The sequence below is a fragment of the Brachycentrus maculatus genome, unplaced genomic scaffold (assembly GCF_059751285.1).
Source record: "Brachycentrus maculatus isolate JH-2025_06_01 unplaced genomic scaffold, ASM5975128v1 h1tg000311l, whole genome shotgun sequence".
NCBI lineage: Eukaryota > Metazoa > Arthropoda > Insecta > Trichoptera > Brachycentridae > Brachycentrus > Brachycentrus maculatus.
Window position 1 is genome coordinate 479,476 of NW_028281061.1, and position 21,278 is coordinate 500,753.

Sequence of the window (21,278 nt, forward strand, 5' to 3'; positions counted from 1 at the left end):
GGCACCCTTTTTAAAATTCTATTTATTTTTAACATATAGGTAGGTACCTCGACTACTAATAAAATGATTCTTAATTCGATTTTAGAAAATACTATTTAGACGTTTAGAGAACTGTCAGATGCATTTATGTTTTACTAGCAGGAGCTAGTTAAGTACATATTTTTGAACATTTATTTTAGATATTTGTATTTTAATATAATCAATTTTATTTGAAATGGGTAAGAAAAAGGAGAAAAAGAAAGTTGAAATTATTATCGATGGCGTCAACACGTCAGAACTAACTCGGGAGAAACTCGAAGCTTTCATATTAAAGCTAAAGGAAGAATTAGACAAAGAGCGCGAACAAAGAAATTTCTTCCAACTGGAACGGGATAAAATATCCACATTTTGGGAGGTGAGCAGAAACCAAGTAGAAGACTTGCAAAACCAAGTGAGAAATCGCGCGAGGGAGAAAGAAGAGGAAAATGAGAAATCGCAGGAAGCTGAAAAGTTACACATTCAAAAAGTGAAATACCTTCAATACGAACAGACAGAAGAATTAAATAACTACAAGGGAGAGGCTCAAGCCGAACTGCGCAATGCCCAAGCGAAACACGCCGAGCAAGAAGCTCAACTATTACAAGACAAAAGAGATCTTCGAACCAAACTGCGAGAGCAAGAACTTGCAGCGCAAGAAGAACTGAGAAAAGTCAAGTTGAACGCCGCCGAGGTCCTACGCAAATCCCGAGAGGACTTCGAGCAGAAGATGCAAGAACTCGTAGAGAGCGCAGAATACAGATTACAAACTGCGCTTACAAAATTAGAAACTACGAGACGCGCAGATTTAGCCGAGGTCGAAGAAAGGAAAAACCAGCAATTGCAGGAACTGGTCCGTACGCACGAGAAAGCCTTCGATGACTTAAAAAGCTACTACAACGACATCACGCTGAACAACCTGGGGATTTTAAACGGCATGAGGAAAGAAATGGAAGATTTGCAACTAGCCAAGGAGAGAGCCGAAAAGACAACAAAAGACGCTATTGCAGCTAAACGCAAATTATCGGATCCTCTCGAAAAAGCCTTGGTAGAACTGACAGAGTTCAAGAGAAGAGCCATGAACGCAGATAGAGACAGGACTGCCCTGGCTGCCAAATCTTTGCAACTCACCGATCTGGAGAAGCTCTATGATAAATTGCAGTGGGACTTTGAAATTCTCAAGCAGAGATACGACAAAGTTATTGAAGATAAAAACGAACTGAATGAACGGTTTTCGAAGGCAGTTCTGGAATTACAACAACGCGCTGCGTTGAGAGGAACTATAGCGAAAAAGTGCAACAAATGTATACACGTTGAATCATAAGTATCTACGTATTTTACTTCTGGTGCGACTTTAAAAATATCGTCGAATAATTATTTCCTAAAGTTTTGTTGACGAATCTAAATAATGAGTGGATACTCAAAAAATATAATGTTATTTTTTGTAAATCATGTAACATACGTATAGTTTTTTTAATGTATTGTGTCAATGTTTTCTATCAGTTTTTATATAAATATAAATAATACAGGTATTTTATTGTACAGCAGTGTAATTTATTATATAATAAATAAATTGACTAAATTTTCAAGTCGTTCTCGGTCTATTAGTGTGTTTTACATCGCAAGGTATTTGATGCGGAAAAAGCTTTATATACCTGATCACCATGGATCATTCAGTATTATCATTTTCCACATGAAATGTGAATATATAATATTAATTAATCATTCACGTTTTATTCTTCCACATCGTAAAGAGTAATCCGTTCAAAGTAGCGTTTTGTTGTATCTCCAAAACCGCCTTAATCAAACGATCTCTAATTTCATTTCTCTGTAAAACTTTCCACTCGTATTTCTGTTTCAGAATTTCGTAGTTCCATTTCATATCGTCTTGTTTCCTCATCATTTGAGTATATTGATTTAACGTGGTGGCCAACTGTTTTTTTTCAACAGCATATTTCTTTTTTGCCATCACTAACTCCTTGATCTCCTCGCGCGTGGTTTCTAATAGTTCCAACTGCCTATTTGTTGAAATTACGTTGTTCTGCGATGATATCTCCGATATTTCCAGCTGACGTTTAGATATATCGAGCTTTCTTTTGAGATTATCAATAAGTCCACAATTTTTCATTATAAGCAATTTATAGTAAACCCTTAAATCCGTCACTTGCTTATCTTGCTTTAGTGCGAGGTCTTTTATGAGATCATCTTTAGTACCTTGTAATTCAGCTACTACTTGGAACCTATGCGTTTCTAGCTTATTTATTTCTTGCTGTAAGGTATAATCACTGCTTTCTAGAAATTCTCTCAATTCCTGGTAGAAGTCTTGAATGCAATGATGAAGTTCGTCGCTGTTTTTAAGTTTGACAGCTTCTAATTCAGTCTGTGCTGCCTCGGTGATCTCTCTTAGGTGGCGACTGAGGTCATCTTTATCATGAAGTAGTTGAGAATATTGACGTCTATGTTTTTCAATGATATTCTGAAAACCTGAGCAAGAATCTAATGGGATTGAAATGTAATCTTGAGTTATTTCACTTTGAAGATGTCTCGCCTTTTGAAGATTGGCAAGTTCCTTCTTTTGTCCCTTTTCGGCCGCTTCTTCTATCAGTCGATCTGCTATTTTTCTTCTGTTTTCGTATGAATCTAATTTTTCCCTAGATATTTTCCAATACGCATTTATCTTGTTTCTTTCTATCATGAATTTATTTTTCAGTTCTCGTTCTTTGTCTATTTCTTCAGACAAATGGGTCAAAAATTTCATCAGCTTTGCCACAGTCAATGCAGTTGTTGTTTTGACATCATCAACACAGTATTGTTCCTTTTTCTTTTTTCCCTTTTTACCTTTTCCACTTTTACCTTTTTTTGGTTGACCCATTGCTTCTCAAGAATAAGAGTAAAAATTAGTATTATTATTGATAAAAACGGATAAGAAATTTCTAAAGGAAAACAAGAAAGAAGACTTATTTTACTACTGACAGTTCGTAATAGCAGACAGTGACTTTTGTTTTTTTTTTAAAGGAAATTGATCCATTCAAAATATATGAAGAACTCGTATGCTTATATTTTTTATATTGTTAAGTTCTTAAGTGTATTAAAAAATACACGAAAAAAACTAATAAATCTTAACTTTTAAATATAACATTGTTTACGAATTTTCTAAACGTATCAGGATACAATCGCGGTCTACGAAGTGCGTGTTGTAGCAGTCATTGAACTTTTTTTACAATACATACTCCATACAAGGGTAAGCGCAGTGGCGAGTCGCGTAAATGCTCGACTGCAAAACTGGCGTCGCGTCAAGCCTCTAAAAAAATTAAGAAGGGAACATTGCGGTTTTTCCTTTTTTTCAAACTAAAATACTTCCATTTTGTAACGTTTAATTAAATTTAAAACGGCATTAAGTAGACATTTTAATACTCTATTGTTCTTTCACTTTCTCCATGTTTTCGTTCGTTCAAGAAACATTTTGCTATTGGTACGATATTAGAGTACTTCTACGGGTGCAATCAAATGTTATTTAACTAACTTTATCCGTTTTGATCAATGAATTACTTGAATTACAACTTTACATTGTATAAATTTCAAACAAACTTTTTTATAAACTGTTTGCGTCAAAACCGATCAAAGGGGACGTTAAAATTAAGCTGTATAAAGATTTTAAAACAATGTAAGTTTTTAAGTTTTTTTTTTACTTTGCCAAAATATCAAACACGCGATATCAACGCTAAACTGCAAAAAATTATGGCAACCGACAATTTGAAGATAAGTGACATATGGATTGAAAAAAATCCTACTTTATGGAACAGACCTATTTGCATGTATAGTCAAACATCAAAATAACGGACCTCTATTTAACGAACATCGGATATAACACAAAAAATGCGATCAAATGTAAAAAAAAAACATCAAAAAACTTCCTGTCTATATTATACATACTTAAATCCAAGTGTCGTCACATGTAATAACTTTTTAGTGGCCATGATAATCACAAATTATGTCTCAAAACTTTAAAAGTAAAAATAAAACTTGCTTCCTTTTACAAAGCAGGATAACCGAAAGCAAGCGCTTCGATATCAAACAGCAACGTCACTTTACAACGAGTATCCGAAGACAATGGATAGAATTTTGTTTGTGTTGTGTATTGTTTATTTATATCTAAAAACAGTGTTCATTTTTTCAAATAAGTTTATTTGATTTATTTTAAACCTACTTTCAATGGACACCCCCTCCCCCCAATTAGTCTCTTGTGTCGAGGTTTTACTGTATATGTATAACCCGGCGATCATTTTATTTCACTAAGACGCTCTCTGTTGGGGTCATATTGATAATTCAAATAAGATTTAGAGATCGGTGTTTAGTAATTCCTTAAAAAGGTTGACGTGAGGCCGGGTTTCAATAAGTCAGATGAGATGCAACTGAAATTTCTATGCACGACAAGATGACAACTAATAATGGCAACTGATAAGCGCATATTAGGGTGGTGACTGACCGGAGCCATTTCGTCGCGAGCATTCGTATAGTCAGTACAGCGAGCCGAGGGCTCCATCCATAGTTTCGGATACTCGCTGATGCTCGCCGCGAGCGATGTTACGACGTTACATTACGACGAAATGCTCCGGTCAGTCACCACCCTTAGGATAAAAAATAGTTTAATAGGAGAAGAAATATAGTTTGTCCAAAATCAATAAATAGGCAATATCCAACTGTGTCCAGCCCGCTAGGTGAAGGTGACCTATTTGACCTCAGTGAGTAACGAGAAATTCGACGTGATACATATGTAATTGATTATTCAACTAAATCATTTTGAACGGCCAGACTTTATATTACACCGACGTATGCCTAGTCCTGCACAACAATTTCTAGGAATAAAATTTATTCAAAATTTATGGTCCTTTTGGGGTCACATTGTACATAAAATAAACACATGGAAGCTATGCGTGAAACAAAATACACATACTTATAAATAAGCAACTCTGTTTTAAAATCACTATAAATATTTTATTATAACTCAATTAAAATGTCTACCGGTTTCGAAGCTAACCGATTCTTTATCAAGACTGATTAATACTTATAATAGTAATCAATATTAATAATATTAATCAGTCTTGATAAAGAAGCGGTTAGCTTCGAAACTGGTAGACATTATAATTAAGTTATAATAAAATATTTATAGTGATTTTAAAACAAAGTTACATTTTAATTATAAAATGGAAAATCACAAAGTTGGTGCTTCAAATATAAATTATATTATAAATAAGCCTTCAAACTTCATTGCTCCAAGACTATCTAGTCAGCTTTAGACGCTTTTCTTGGAGGAATTTGTTTATTCATTGGATTATATATACATCATTGGGTGTGAAACAGGGTCAATAGTGTGTATAGTTTATTTTAGCAAATGTCAAACACACCCTCTACCTTTACAAAAAAAAATAATAATACGCGACATATGACGAGAAAACGTTTTTCTTAGTTTTTCATCATGTCAAAAAATTATCATTTAACGCCTTTCTTGAATGGACCCCGTATATATATTTACATATGCCTGTACAAATACGACAAGATGTAAAAAAATCGAAACCAAAAAAAAAAAAACAAATTTGTTGACAGATTGTTATTTTATTTATTTGCAAATGGAATATCAAACTAAGATTTTGAAATAATGCTCGGTAAAACTTCAAAAGGTCACGGTATATGAATGACGTCAGAGTTGACAATTTTCATATTTCCTTTCGACTGGATGGCGCGAGTAGCGTTTAATTAGACGTGTACCACGATCCTTCGCGGGGTTTCTACCGCTTGATTGTTTTAAAGACAATCGAGACGCTGACGTAGAAAAAATTTTTTAATCGGTTATTCATAAAAACAGAATTCATTTGGAGACCTCCGGAGAGGTTACATGCCTGTTCATGTCCGAATTTTTTAAAGAATGTATATTGGATTTTTTTTCCGTTTTTTAGAAAATACTCGTATATATGTTGAAAAATATTTTATATGTTTTTTTTACCTCCTAACCTTTCAGTAATTCTTTTCTTTTCAGAGCCACATAATTATTTCGAAGAAAAACTTATCTTTTCCATGCAAAAATCTATTACGTAAAATGTCACATGGATTTAGAGAAAATTAAGTTGCGACTAACGAATATTGGGTCTTAAACCTCGATTAAACACCTTTGCGGTGAACATACTAATGTTTAATATACGATATAAATAAAATAAGCTATTTCATCAGTGCATTCAATTTTAAAAAGAAAGAAAAAAACATTTGTTTTGGGAGATATCACTGAACATGCACGTTTTTATTCGGAACAAATAGTATTGAATTTCAAATTAATTTCAAACAAACGAGTACGTACCCTCTGGCCGTTCGGACATATCGCTGAACGCAACACATTGATCATTTCTTCATTCTTCTGGTTGGTAGTTCCTGGCCGGGAAAAGTCTGAAATCGCGCGACATCCCGCCAAATTGAACGCCAACAACGATACTAGCGCCAATTTCAACATGGCCGCCGGAAAGTTCAAGTCCAACCTAACCTTCAAACGTTGTAACATTGCGGCTGTTTTACGTGGAAACAGTTCTGCATTATTCAAACTTTGTTTATAAACATTTTCAATATTTTAAATGTCTTTGATTTAACACGATGAATCTTGTAACCGAATCATCCTGTATTTTGGCAGGGGATGTAATGTCGTTTTATCGATATTTTATCTGAAACAAAAGACAATAAGTATATTAAATTATCAAACAAACGCCATCTCTGAATTGAATACCATTGAATTTGAACCCTTCTAAACACTAAAATATCTATTTACATCAGTTATCCCTTTTGTGGTTTGCATGAGAATATTCTATAAGGCCGAGATCTCAAGTGATCAAATCACAACGCGCTCGGCCGCGCTGAGGGGTGGATATCTCTACGCTAATTTTTTTTTATGTATATTGGATTTTGAATGTTTTTAAAGAATGTAAATTAAAAAAAAAAATTATACATTTTTTTAAACTATGCCCTTCAATAACTCTCTTGTTTTCAAAACCATATATCACTCCTTTCAAGAACGTCATAAATCAAAAAACTTGATTTATCAGGAGAACGTTTTTAATGTTTTAAAAATAAAAAAAATGTATTAAAAATAATTATCAAGCCACTTGTTGAAGTTTTTACTGTGCAACAGATCTTTTTAGGTAAAACCTGAAGGTTTTTTCTCCATTTGAAACATATTTAGTATACTAAAAAAATTCAATACCTTTTCTTCGCAATGCAAAAACAACACTTTCTGCCCAGTAGCGGGTAAATATTAAGTTAAAAATATCCTTCTTTTGCTGGGATATGGTACTTTTTCTGGGAATTCCGAATATATGCACAACTGAAAATTGACGATTTTTGATTCATGACATTCTTGAAAGGAGTGAGCGATATAAATTTATTTAAAACAAAAAAACTAATCTTTTCAATACAAAAACAGCGTTTAAAAAGACAAAATCAATAACATCAAACGTTGCCTGGATTTAGAGAAAATTAAGTACGATTTATCGTACTCTGGGCCTTAATAAAGCAATTATTCAAGTTTGATATGTTGACCGTTTTCGGAAAATTCTGGTCTTCATAATATTGAATGATAAAATACATTCAAAAGTTTCAGTGTAATTTTTTAGACGGCGATTTTTATTTTATAAACAACTTTAATTTAGGAATATAATCATTTTTATTATCCGTCATATCGACCCGTTTTATGTGTAAAGTATAACAACTAATTTAGTAAAAAAGTTAGTAAATTTTGAGATATAATTTTTTTTTACAATTATTTTTAATATGCATATTTAAAAGTAAAAAAAAATGTGTTTTTATTATTTACGTAAATACTTCAATTTCATGCTATTTTTGTGCTCATTATTTAAAATATATATCAAATTGTGGCAGAGTGGGTTTGAACCTAGAAACTCTGACTCAAGATTCCGTGACACTAACCACAGGACCACAACCCGACTCAATTATAGGGTGTAATCACTCAGAACTCCGATTAAAACATCAGAAAATTATTTTAGATGCACGTCAACATCATTCATCCATTGGAAACACCATCTTCCATTAGTGTAAATAAAATAGGATGTTAGGTTGTTGTCCTGTGGTTAGTGCAGCGAACTCTGATTTAGAGTTATGGAGGTTCGATCCCACTCTATTGGCTCAATTCCTATTTTTGATAACGGAACGTACAAAACCTACAAAAATTATATGAAATTGAACATTTGTATATACAATAAATACACAAATATTTATCTTTAAAATAAAATAAGATGACAATGCATTACTATATTTTGTAGTGCCCATATAACGATGAGTGCAGAAAAGAGAAAAGAGGAATGAATATAAAAATAAAATAAAAAAATTACCTTATTTTCGCTTCTCAATTTATCGAATTATTGACATTGATAAACGCACCATAATGTTTTTAAAAATGTTTTATTTTTATTCTAGTACTTCAACAATATGTCACAAATCACAAAAACAAACTTTAAGTCAAAAAATCATTTCAACTCTAAATAAAAACCAGCAACCAATAAAGATATCTAATTTGTCGAAACGATCAAATTGATATTTATTTTTTGTCTTTTTAAAAGTCCAATAAAGTTTCCAATAAATTATTTAAAATTCAAATATTTGCACACTGTTAGCTGAAGAATTTATAAAAAACAACCTCCCCACTCGCCGAACGAACGCGAACTGAAACTACCACAAAACCAAGCTGAAATTGTCTCAAATTTAATAAATATCTATGATTTTCAATTTCAGGACCTTATATGAAGAGGGAGGCATGTTCACGTACACTTATACTTAGGTTTAGGGAACCTAACCTGCTGTTTTTTAGGTTTAGGGAACCTAAAAAACAGCAAGTGCGACTTATAAATAAGTTAAATTATTATTCTTCTCTATCCGCATTCGAATAACGCCGCCGCCGTGGTGATCTGATCATTGATTGTACAATGTATTTAATAACGTTAGTGAAGAAATCCGTATTCTGGAATTCGTATATTCTGGAGGTCCCAGATTCGATTCTTAGTGTAAACAAAATTAAATATTAGTTTTCATGATAATATTTATTTCACCCTTAACTACGCAGGACTAATCACATTACTTTCACGTGATTAACCATCAAGATGCAATGCGATACGGCAGGCCTATACACCACTAAATGCGCATGAAGGGGGGTAGAAGAAGAAGAAGAAGAAGAAAAGATTTTTCTCGAAAATATTTTTTATTTTGAAATTTTATTTAAAAGGATAGTTCTTCCACCAAAATTGCATAGAAGCATTTCAGTTCAGTCATCATGTAGCTCCCGTTATTAAGTCCAAATAATTAATAGGTTTATTGTCTTTCATCGGTCCTTTTCAGTAATGTTTTTTTTAAATATTTTTTTTATATAGAATTTCACGGCTTGAAGAAAAACGCTGAAAATGCCTCCCTGTTAATCGAAGGTTTTTAAATGTTCAACCATAGATTTTAAAGTACTTACTTAATATATAGATTCCACTGTTGTGTAACAAAACTTATTTATCTTACCTTTTCAGTGTATTCGTTCGTTGTTTTTTTTATATGGAGCTTTTCGCAATTCAACATTTTCTTATTGGATTTTTACTAGAATTTAAAAAAATATACCTATTCATTTAATATTTTTATGTTTTTTAGAGTTTGATAAATAATATATTCGTATTCTTGTCTTTACCATGTTCATGTATAATGCTTAAAAACCTTTTTATACGCTTTTAATAATTAATTTGAGATAAACGTATTCGAGATATGGCGCTAGTTGAAAATGATTTTTTATTAAAGTTTTTCTTAGTAAATACCACTATTTCTTAAAATCTATTATGACACGTGTTTCGATGCATTCCGCATCATTTTCAAACACCGTATTACGGTGTTTAAAAATGATGCAGAATGCATCGAAATACGTGTCACGGTAGATTTTTTGTAATAGTGATATTTAAGTAAAACTTAAATTAAAATTGGATTGATTTTACCACAAAGTGACTTCCGAATCAATAAATGAAAATGATTTTACCCAGATGCTGTTGCATTCATATGTGACTGGCATACCCTTTTTCTTCTATCACAGACGCATCTTTCAGGACTTCGGGAATCTGAGTGACAGCTTAGAAAAGGTTGTTGTCGGTAATGTACAGGCCCGAAGAAGCAACCAAACCACGAGCGCAACAGGCTTTTCATTTGTAATTCAGAGAGACTCGGGGTTGCAATTTCAAAAGGAAGTTAGAACTTTACCTATGTAGTGAATATTACTTTGATTTTTCAGGATGCGATGGTGGTAAACGGTTATACTATTTTTTTTTGTTTTTGTTTTTAAAGAAATGCGTTATTCCTAAGCCTTGCGCTTCATTTACGTGTCCAGGGTAGTATTTAAAATGTTATTAATATTAAAAACTAAACAATTATACTTATTTATACCCTCCTGGGGTTTGAACTCGGAACCTCCAGCACGGTATTGCTAACCACCGAACGGACACAAACAAAATTTATAATTTCAATCTTATTTTAAATGATATTTTAAGAAAGTTCAAATAAGAGAGACATTTAAATGCGAATTGTTTTATTGATACTTTATATTAAAAAATAAACAAGGGGAGATGAAAATGATTCCCGAGGGTGGTTTGAACCCTCTTGAACCCCCCTAGCAACAGTTTTCCATGCGAAGCCACAAAGCACGGTTTTATATGGTTTCTTTACGGTGCGAAACGCTAAATATAATATTCTCGCTTTTGTAGTGTCGACACATCAAAGATATTTTTCAAACCCCTTTTTTACCTAAATAAAATACCTACGTAAATGAAAGGAATTACATTGTATTACAATTTTAGTGATTTCTTTACTTGAATGGAAGCTTTTGGAATAAATGTTTTATTTGGTAATTTTAGCACGTTCTATGAATGATAAGGAGAGTGTTGGACATACTTCTTCTCTGTCTTATTCCTCATTGCTGAGGGTTGTGACCCTTGCAGAAGCAATGACTCTTTTCCAGTTATCCTTTGACTGCGCTGCACGTAGTTTTCATCCTATTAACGATCAAAATAACACTGCGTCGCTATGATGCAGTGCTCTATTCACCATTGGATGCGAATAAGGTTGGATCGTTATTTATTTTAACGTGAGAAATGATAATGATATTCACTGATAATGGAGACTGATAACCGTGGATAAAAGATAGTTTAATAGGAGAAAAAATTAAGTTTGTCTAAAATCCATAAACTGGTAATATCCAATATCCAACTACTGTATGTCCAACGGATGACTTGACTCTGGCCAATGTCTGTACCCGACGGATTCTCCAGTTCTTTGGACACGTTGCGCGTGGCAACGAGGATAGCCTGGAACGACTAGTTGTGATCGGTAGCCTGGAGGGAAAAAGAGGGAGATGAAGATCCCCACACGATGGACCGATCAAATTAAGGCAGCAGCAGGCACCTCAGTGGTTGGAGCGCTACGTGCAGCGCAGTCAGCAAGCCCTGTGCTTTTTGTACCAGTCCAGGGTGAGAGTGAAAATCATCCATTTTTATTTTAATCCCACTGGGAATCGAACCCAGGACCTCCAGAACGGTAACTGAACGCGCTGACCACTACGGAGGTGGACATAATAACAATAAAGTATAAATAAAAAATAAAACATATTTTAATTAAAAATAATTCATATATGTATGAGGAGGCCTTAAAGGTTTCGTTTTTAGGGTAAACATTGGGGACTATATCTTTACTGTTGTGGCTCGAGTGGTTTCGTTTGTTGAGATCATGATGCGCTGCCAAAGGCTCCATGTTCTATAAGCGTAGTAGGGCGGTAAAAAGTACTGAAGTACTGCAGATCAATAAAATTATGATTCAAACTTTTCAAATTTATAATATTACATACTTACAGTATTTACAGACGTCTGACGACCGTCGGTGGACAAAAATTTTATAGTCAAATAAACCAAAGCTTCAGGGAAAAACCAACGCTAAGATGTACTACCCTGATGCAGCGAAAGTGATTCTTCTCTCGGTGCTCCAGTGACTGGTTATGAGTTAAGGCAGCTTTTTGGAATCCAGGGGCAAGCAAAGTGAAGAAAAGGAAACAAGTTCATTCAAAGTTATGGATCCAATAATCTGAGGATGAGCAGAGCTGACCCCAACAGCCTAAAAATACGATAAGTTTTGATGGAGCCAGGTTTTTTTTTTCTTTATTTAAAAAATCTTTTTCATTTCACAATTATAATTATGAATCCAAAAAAAATATTAATACAAAAAAGATCCCACAAAGGCATGGCTTGTGTGTGAGTATTCATTTTATTTTAAGTTATAATCAAGGGCACTGGCAGGAATACAATAGATATCAGAATAGATATGAAATTTGATTAAAAGTGCTAATATAAACCACAAATATTTGATTTTAACAGAAAATAAAAAAACAAAAAGATGAAAATAAAAATGAAAAAAGTTAGCAAATATGTACTAAATAAGTAAAACGTTTAAAAGAAGAAGGTACCTACTTTATGTTTTATTAGTAAATAATTAAAGCGAAATTTTAAATTGAAACAAACTTAGGTAATTAATGTCCAACATATTGTTTTTGTTCAATGAATTAAACAGTTTTGGAGCTATGAAAAATGAGTATCTTTGCGCTAGTCTGGATTTGAAAAAAAGGGATTTCTAGTAAATTATTCATTCTTTGACCAAATCTATTAAATAAATGTTGGCGCACGAAAATTTATTGTATTTTAGACACTGTTGGCAATATATTTCTCGCAGCTCCAAAAGTTCAGCTTCCTGAAATAATGAGTTCGATGGAAAAGTTAAATGGAGGTAAAATAAGGTATTTACAGACAGTCTGAATTTAATTCATGAATGTTGTATTTTTTCTGCTTAGTATTTACATATTTGTATACTTTGTTTTGTATAAATTTGCAAAGTAAGTAATGTTTTCTTTGCCCAATTTATGTAATCGTCAGCTCAACTCGGAGCAGCTGGCCAAAGCCTGTATTTTCCTTACATTTAAATGGAGTAAATGAATAGAACATTATGGATTTATTCCACAATAGTCTGGAATTGATTTGGTAGTCAACAAGATGATAGGAATATACAAATATTTCCCGGAAATCGAGGCTGATGGCGTCGCATTTTATTAGACGACAATCCGGACGGCGCCGACGGGTTGTCAGGAGGACTATGTCCTGCCTTGAAGGTCTGACAGAGATGGTGAATAGGCTTCCCTTCCCATTGTAATATTTACCAATCTACTCACGATTGACAAACACACTACTATTTTTTTTATTGTATTTATGCTTTATTTAAGTTATATTTATGTTTTAATTGATAGCCTCTTGCATATGCTGCTTCTTCGGCATCATCTTTCTTCATTTCATGAATTATTACAAAGGTGCTTAACAATTTACAACATTTTTTTTATATAAAACAACATAACTTAATATTTATTCTACACATCAATATAAAAATATAATAATAAAGTTAATATGTATATTTATAAATACACACACACACATATCGGTAGTGTAAAGGCAAAGTCTGTAAAATTTTTCATTTTCTAAGTTTGTTCCACAAAATGTCAAAAATAGTGTATTCCATAATCTGGCAAAAAGGATTTATCTGTATTTGCAATACTTTTTAGTTTTATTAAGATATGTACATATAAAAATATATTAAACAAATGAGTTATTTAATTTCACAAGTTTGTTTTTGCTCTCCTGTAAAATTTGGTCTGAGACAGATATACCCCTTTGTCTTTACATAATCGATATATATATATATATATATATATATATATATATATATATATATATATATATATATATATATATATATATATATATATATATATATATATATATATATATATTTATATATAAACGCCGTTTTCGTGGGAATTCACCTCACTAGTGCTTTTTAATTTAGTTATTTTTATATTTAAAACAACATAAATGAATACTTGTTCTTCACATATAATAATAATTTTAATGTAGGTACATATTTATTGATATTTGTAAACTTCATCATGATGGTTTTTTTTCGCAGCATTTCGGAAATCGGTTGTAAGGATCACTCAGTAGCTTGCTTCTGACCACTTCCCCCAGTGCCCGCGCGCCCCGCCCGTTGGTACTCTCGTAATAGGGCAGGTTTTCTAGTCTCCTCAGCCAATTTATCAGCTTGGGAAACCTGAAAAAATCAACCATATTTTCGGTTTTTAAAAGTGTTGTAAAACAGAAAAACATTTCTCTCACTCCTTTTAACAACGTCATATATAAAAAAATGTTCAATTTTCAGCTGTGCGTGTTTTTAGCGTGCCCAGAAAATGTACTAAATCCCAGCAAAAGCGGCATATTTTTAACTTAATATTTACCCGCTACAGGGCAGAAAGTGTTGTTTTTGCATTTTGAAGAAAAGGTATTGTTTAATTATTTTTTAAAATAATCTTAATATTTTTCAAATAGAGAAAAAACACTCAGGTTTTACCAAAAAAGATCTGTTGCACAGTAAAAAGTTCAATAAGTGGCTTGATATTTATTTTGAATACATTTCATTATATTTTTAAACTTTAAAAACGATCTCCTGCAAAATCAAGTTTTTTTTATAGATGAAGAAGAATATGGAAGTCTGCATTTACAGGGCTTACGACCGTCATAGGCTGGTTTAAGTGATCACTTTACACACGTGTAACATTCACCAATTCCACCCATGATTAGCAACCATACTACACAATTTTCGGAACCCCTATGACGGCCTATGATGCCAGCCAGCTTATAACGGTCGTAAGCCCTGTAAATGCCCAGACTTCCATATTCTTCTTCATCTATCTTGAGATGTCAAAAATGTTTAAAAATAAATAATTTAAGCATTTGACACTTAAAATGTTTTAAAAATATATATATATATATATATATATATATATATATATATATATATATATATATATATATATATATATATATATATATATATTGTTTTAAAGGTGTCTCAACTTGATATAAAATATATTTCGTTCATCGCTTTTTTATGAATGAAGATAGAAGTCTGAGCATCCCCGGGCTTATGACCTGCCATTTGGCTGATTTAAGCGATCATTTTATACAGTTGACATCTCATCCGTAGGGTGAATAGTCCTGATAAAATAAATAAAATAGGTATTTATAATTGTTTATAATTTTTCATAAATTTTTATTAAAATGTGTGTACAACATTTTTGAGTGAGTCCAAATACTTCTGGAATCTGAAAAAAAATCTGGATTATCTCCAATTGTCGTCAGCCCCGTAAATGCCCAGACTTCCATATTCTTCTTCATCTTTGATGAGATGTCAAAAAATAATATAAAATGTGTGTAAGCAGCATAAAATCTAGTGCCCCGTTAAAATCTGAAAAGGGAATACAATTTTCTAAATTGATGCCTTGCTTTATTTTCCTAACCCTTATCTGCAACCAATGGTGTATAGGGCGCTGAATCATATAGATCCAGTGTTAGCTTGATTGCCATTTGCATAGAAGAAAGGTGAGATCAATCCAGCGATCCTCGTACCAGTCCAGGGTGCTATCAAATAAATATGAAAGTAAAAATCACTTATAATTTTTTAACGATTAAAACAAAATCATAGTCTTTTGTGATAAAATTTTGCTTGATTAATTTTTGTCTCATTACTTTGAAAGCTCTTAGTCGCATTTCCTGAATATACAAAAGCTCTAGCCTTCCTATCAATACTTTTCTTGCAAAGCATTTTTTATCAACTAATCAGACTAACTAACTAACTAACCATCACGCCGCTTTCCCGAAGGGGTAGGCAGAGAGAATCGAACGCCACACCACTCTGTCTTTGCAAACATTCTTTGCCTCTTCTATATTCATGCATCTCCTCATACATACCCGACGATTATTACGACTTCTGACCCGGCCACTTTCAAGTATTTGACATACCTGATTGTGCCAAGTTTTCCTCGGTCGTCCTCTGCTTCTTTTTCCAACTACATTCGCCCCATAAATTTGTTTAACCGTACTTTCTTCACTCATACGCTCCACATGTCCAAACCATCTCAACACACCTTTCTTAATTTTATCGATAATGCTTATCTCAGCCTTACATTCTTTCCTTATTTCATCATTCGAACATCTATCAAACATCGTTTTGCCACACATTCGTCTGAGGGATCGCATTTCGACTGCATTCAGTCTGCTTTCATCCTTCACAATATTTTATCTCGATTTTGCAGTGAATGGACATATAATACATATGTAGTTCTTAATGTCCTGGAAAACCACCACCAAGTTTCTAGACGAAGTACCCTGGATACGGATCCATTTAAAAACGCAATCTTTTATTGACACAAACCTATTATAATCTTAACAAACACTGGAATAAAAACAACCTAGCACAAAGACTTAGCCACATGAAAGAAATACAACAATACAATGCAGCACTTAATATTAATAAAAAAAAAACACCCATATGATGCAGCACCTTAAGAGTAACAAATAAAAGAAATTCCTCACTTGGATTCGTCTATCAGAAGCATCTCATAGAGGGTGCTGATAGTAGCCACCAGGGACAAGTCCGCGATTGTCATCCTGTCTCCAGCCACCCAAAGATTCTGGTCCAGGTATATCTCCACCACTGCCATTGCTGCGTTTACATCTTCTCTAGTCTTCTGACAATATGTCGTGGTCTGCCGAAGCCAGAGAGGCATCTAACAATTAACGAAATACAAATTAATAGTCAAAGTATAATTTTATTTTAAAACCACTATAAATATTTTTTTAATAACTTAATTATAATGTCTACTGGTTTCGAAGCTAACCTCTTCTTTTTCAAGACTGATTAATACTAAAACACTATTTACTTAACAAAATTCAAGATATTTTGGCCGTTTGGCAAAAGGCCTTGGGTAGATCTCAAGTGGCTTTATTTTTTGTGTTGATTAGCAGTCACAGTCAAAAGAGATCAGGGATGTTGAGTGATTGGAAATATATTGGATAACGGACTCTTAGAAAAATCGTTTACTTGTGTATTATTTTTTTGACATCTCATCAAAGATGAAGAAGAATATGGAAGTCTGGGCATTTACGGGGCTGACGACCGTCATAGGCTGGTTTAAGTGATCACTTTACACACGTGTAACATTCACCAATTCTACCCATTATTGACAACCACACTACTCAAATTCTTGGAAGTTCTATATATATATGAACCAATTTAAAAACCTTGTTCTTGAATCACTAGAATTTCACTAGAGACATCTATTGGTGAGATGTAAAGAATGTTACACGTGTGTAAAGTGATCACTTAAACCAGCCTATGACGGTCGTCAGCCCCGTAAATGCCCAGACTTCCATATTCTTCTTCATCTTTGATGAGATGTCAAAAATGATATGAAAACAACTCCTGTAATTGGAGATAATCCAGATTTTGTGAACAAGTATTTGGACACACTCAAAATGTTGTATCTAATTTCAGTCCTCTGTTGCATGTGTGTAATATATTTAGTCCTTTATTTTGATCAAATGTGTGAATATTTTCTATGAGGTGATTGGCAAATTCAGAATAATTATTTTTATTTAGACATCTTCTTTGCTCTCGACATTGGATTATTGCAAAGTTATTGCTTCAAATATAAATTATACAAATTAATATAATTGAAATAAATTAAAAGTTTTACTTGATAGACATTACATCAACAATTTATCATGAAAATTTACCTATATTGTATAGGGTCCGCCATCTAAAGTTTTTTTTTTCAACTAGTGCTTATTTCGTGAATGGTAACACTTAGCTCATGTCTGATTTGACAGATAATTAGTTTTATCCTTCCGCTGAGCGAATATGGTTGTGTATACGCTTGAACAACGCTGGAAAATATTGCGACATTACTTTGAAAATCATGGTAATGTTGCAGAATGTGTGCGAAAATTGCGTACGGTTTTTGGAAGAAGAGAAGCACCGTCAGCTCCGTATGTTCGTTATCTTGTGAAAAAAGTGAAAGAAACTGGCATCCTCATCGATAAACTAAAGCGTGAAAAGCCAAAAACAGTGCGTACACCCGAGAATATCGATGTTGTGGCAGAAAGTGTGCGTGAAGCGCCATCAACATCAATTCACCGTCGTTCTCAACAATTGAACATTTCGGAGACATCATTGAGACGAATTTTGCATAAAGACCTTGGTATGACGCCATACAAAGTCCAATTGGTTCAGGAGTTGAAGCCAACTGACCATCCAATGCGTTTTCGCTTCGCTGAGTGGGCCTGCGATCGACTTACAGAAGATGCCGATTTTGCCAAAAAAATCATCTTTTCGGATGAAGCTCATTTTGATCTTGGCGGGTATGTAAACAAGCAAAATTGTCGTATTTGGGGCACAGAAAACCCGCACGCATACATTGAAAAGCCGGTACACCCAAAACGAGTCACTGTTTGGTGCGGATTTTGGTCCAGAGGCATAATTGGGCCATTTTTCTTTGAAAATGAGCAAGGAGTGGCCGTTACAGTCAATGGCGATCGTTATCGGGCCATGTTGAACGGATTTTTGTTCACAAAAATTGAAGAGGAGGATATTGGCAACATTTGGTTTCAACAGGACGGCGCTACGTGCCACACAGCCGAAGCTACACTCGATGTTTTTTATAGCATTTTCAAAAAAAAAAAGTTATTTGGCGGACCCCTTATTTCTTTTATCGGATAAATATAAACATTTTAAGTACCTACCTACATCCCCAGTAGCGCACAAACTTTTTAAAAAATAATTACTTAATTTCTCTTAATAAAAAGGACGAATCTATGATTTGTTTATGGTTTCCTGGTAGAAAAAAAATTACGTTTCTTGGTTTCTGTTCTGAATAAGTTCGGCTGTGGTCAATATGTTGTTGCCGCTATTTTAACTTTTGTCGATTTCGCAAAAGTGTGTTGTGTTGAAATTCGTGTTTTTTTAATTAGTTTTTTATTATTAAATCATACGACTAACATATAAAATGTATGTAAGTGATTGTGTGGTTTTGGTGTTGCGTCACTCTTGCGAAATTTGTTGCAATCAACGCGTGCACTGCAGCAGTGCTCCTAGATAACGCATTCTCTTTAAGAAGTAATTGGGTGCTGCGATCTGGTGATTGACTTGCAGGTTAGTCAGTATTTTTTTTCTGTACCGTTTTCCTAAAATATGTATGGTACACTAAGCCCCATACGTTACACGCAATAAAAAATCGCTGATACTGCATCAATTTCAAACAGATTTTTTGAAATTTTTTTTGTTAAAATAGTCATAGTCTATTTTTTAAGTTTTTTTCTCTCTTATATCATTTTTTGTCTTTCCAGACAAAACCCCACGTGACTTTTTTTACTTTTTAACATTTTTAGCCTAAATTTTTAAATTACCTACAATGTTTTGTGTGTCTAAATATTTGGTCTCAAATCTGGGTTTTATCCACATGGGATTTATTTTTATACAATATATAAATATCTACTTTATGGTCAAAACCAATATTTGTGAACAAACATTTTGACACACTATTGAGTATTATTAATTAATAAGTGCTCAAAATATAATAATAATAATAAAACCCTTATCCGCACCCCAATGATGCATAGGGCACTGCGTCATATAAACGCAGTGTTATCTTGATCGTTTACACATGAAGGAAAGGCGATCAGCCCTCCGCTTCAGGTACCAGTCCAGGGTAATAATATTGAATAAATATTACAGTGAAAAAATCACTTATATTTATTTTACCCCCCTTGGGAATCGAACCCGGGACCTCCAGAACGGTAGCCAAGCGTGCTGACCATTACACTACGGAGGCGGTCAAAATATAAGTTGAATAAAAAAAAATGATGTTATCAAGCGTTTCCTAGTATGTAAAATAATAACATTTTGACATCTCTACATCAATGAAGAAGAATATGAAAGTCTGAGTATTTACAAAGGACGATTAAGTGATCACTTTACACACGTGTAACATTCACCATTCTACCCATGACAACCAAATTTTAGGAACTCATACATCATACATCATACATTTCATAAAGCTTTATGTTTGCGTTCACGGGAGCCATCTATGGATGGTTTGGGAAAGGTTTTATTTGGCCGAAGTCTTTTTTTAGATGTTTGCTATATTCTAACCGGATTATTTCAAATACCAGACGACGCCTGAAAACAAGACATTCACTTTTTATGCAGCTCATAATTTGACCAGTCATTTTATTCAAATAAATTATGCCCACAATGAATAATCGCACAAAATGGCGGCTAACGCAACAGGATTGGAGTTACTTTGATCCTTAAATAGCACTAGTTGTGATTTATCACTATTTGTGCTATTTAAGGGCCTTGAATAGTCCTTACCACAGCATTTTTGAAGACGATGAAAAGTTCGGTATCAAAGAAAAGTCGTTGGTTGACAAGAGCACGAAATTTTGGTTCTCTGGGAAGTAATGCGTCATCTTTTCCGTAGACGGTCACTAGGTAGGCAGATATGGCGTGGCTAAAAAAAAACAAAAATACATTTATGACCAAGTGACCAAGATTTGCAAGATCTTGGTTACAACAGTCGTCAAGAAAAGGTGATTTATTTGGCTTGGCCATGTACTCCGCATGCCTCCCGAGAGCCGCCATCAAGCTTGCCTCTTTTACAAGGCATCAGGTTCGCGCCGCCCAGGACGACCACTGCTGACAATTCGTCGGCAGTTCTCGTCAGAACTTCGGGACGCGGATCTGACTTGGGAGGATGCAAGGGAGCTGGCAGCCGACAGAAAAGCCTGGACACAGTTTGAGGACTCCATATGCTCCACCTAGGGAGCGGATATGGTTTAATAATAATAATAATCATATATTTATACTTTCTTTGTATTTATTACTTAAAATAATTTCGTTATCTAGAGAAAATAAGATGACTCCTGCAATGGTGGTCGTAACGTCGCAACGTACGGCATAATAACCCAGAAAAACGCCATGAAAACCCAAGGAAATTGTTTAAAGGTGTCTTAACATGATATGAAACACGTATCGATACATATTTCAAAACAATTTTTCAAATATATGTACATAAATTGTATACATTTATTTAAAGAAAAATTTTAAACATATTAAAAATATTTTTTAAGTTTGTCTGCCTCCGTAGTGGTCAGCACGCTCGGCTACCGTTCTGGAGGTCCCGGGTTCGATTCCCAAGGGGGGTAAAATAAAATATAAGTGATTTTTTCACTGTAATATTTATTCAATATTACCATGGACTGGTACCTGAA

The 21,278-nt window shown here is 33.6% G+C and overlaps 3 protein-coding genes and 1 pseudogene across 3 annotated transcripts in view; 1 reads left to right on the forward strand and 3 right to left on the reverse strand.

Moving 5' to 3' along the window:
* tor (tyrosine protein kinase receptor torso) overlaps positions 1–8,653 on the reverse strand; it is a 38,654-nt gene extending 30,001 nt beyond the window's left edge. The window contains exons 1-2 of the mRNA XM_088268047.1: positions 8,400–8,653; positions 6,365–6,719 (exon numbers count right to left, since the gene is read on the reverse strand). Coding sequence (XP_088124173.1) covers positions 6,365–6,562 — 198 coding nt within the window. The 5' untranslated portion in view covers positions 6,563–6,719; positions 8,400–8,653. The remainder of the gene's footprint in view (positions 1–6,364; positions 6,720–8,399) is intronic.
* LOC148304570 (dynein regulatory complex subunit 4 pseudogene) lies at positions 120–1,460 on the forward strand (annotated as a pseudogene).
* Positions 1,486–3,082, reverse strand: LOC148304571 (dynein regulatory complex subunit 4-like). Its single transcript, XM_088268050.1, has one exon. It carries the CDS (start codon positions 2,885–2,887, stop codon positions 1,742–1,744), a length of 1,146 nt encoding a protein of 381 aa, XP_088124176.1. The 5' UTR covers positions 2,888–3,082; the 3' UTR covers positions 1,486–1,741.
* Positions 8,654–13,900: 5,247 nt separating the features above from the next.
* The window catches only part of LOC148304572 (uncharacterized), a 38,214-nt gene continuing 30,836 nt past the window's right edge, over positions 13,901–21,278 (reverse strand). Inside the window, exons 13-15 of the mRNA XM_088268058.1 lie at positions 20,380–20,518; positions 16,542–16,735; positions 13,901–14,220 (exon numbers count right to left, since the gene is read on the reverse strand). Of these exons, the coding sequence (XP_088124184.1) occupies positions 14,058–14,220; positions 16,542–16,735; positions 20,380–20,518 (496 nt within the window). The 3' untranslated portion in view covers positions 13,901–14,057. The remainder of the gene's footprint in view (positions 14,221–16,541; positions 16,736–20,379; positions 20,519–21,278) is intronic.

What these genes read in the sequence shown, in the direction of transcription:
- LOC148304571 (XM_088268050.1), bottom strand. Translation starts at nt 2,887, where the DNA reads ATGGGTCAACCAAAAAAAGGTAAAAGTGGAAAAGGTAAAAAGGGAAAA.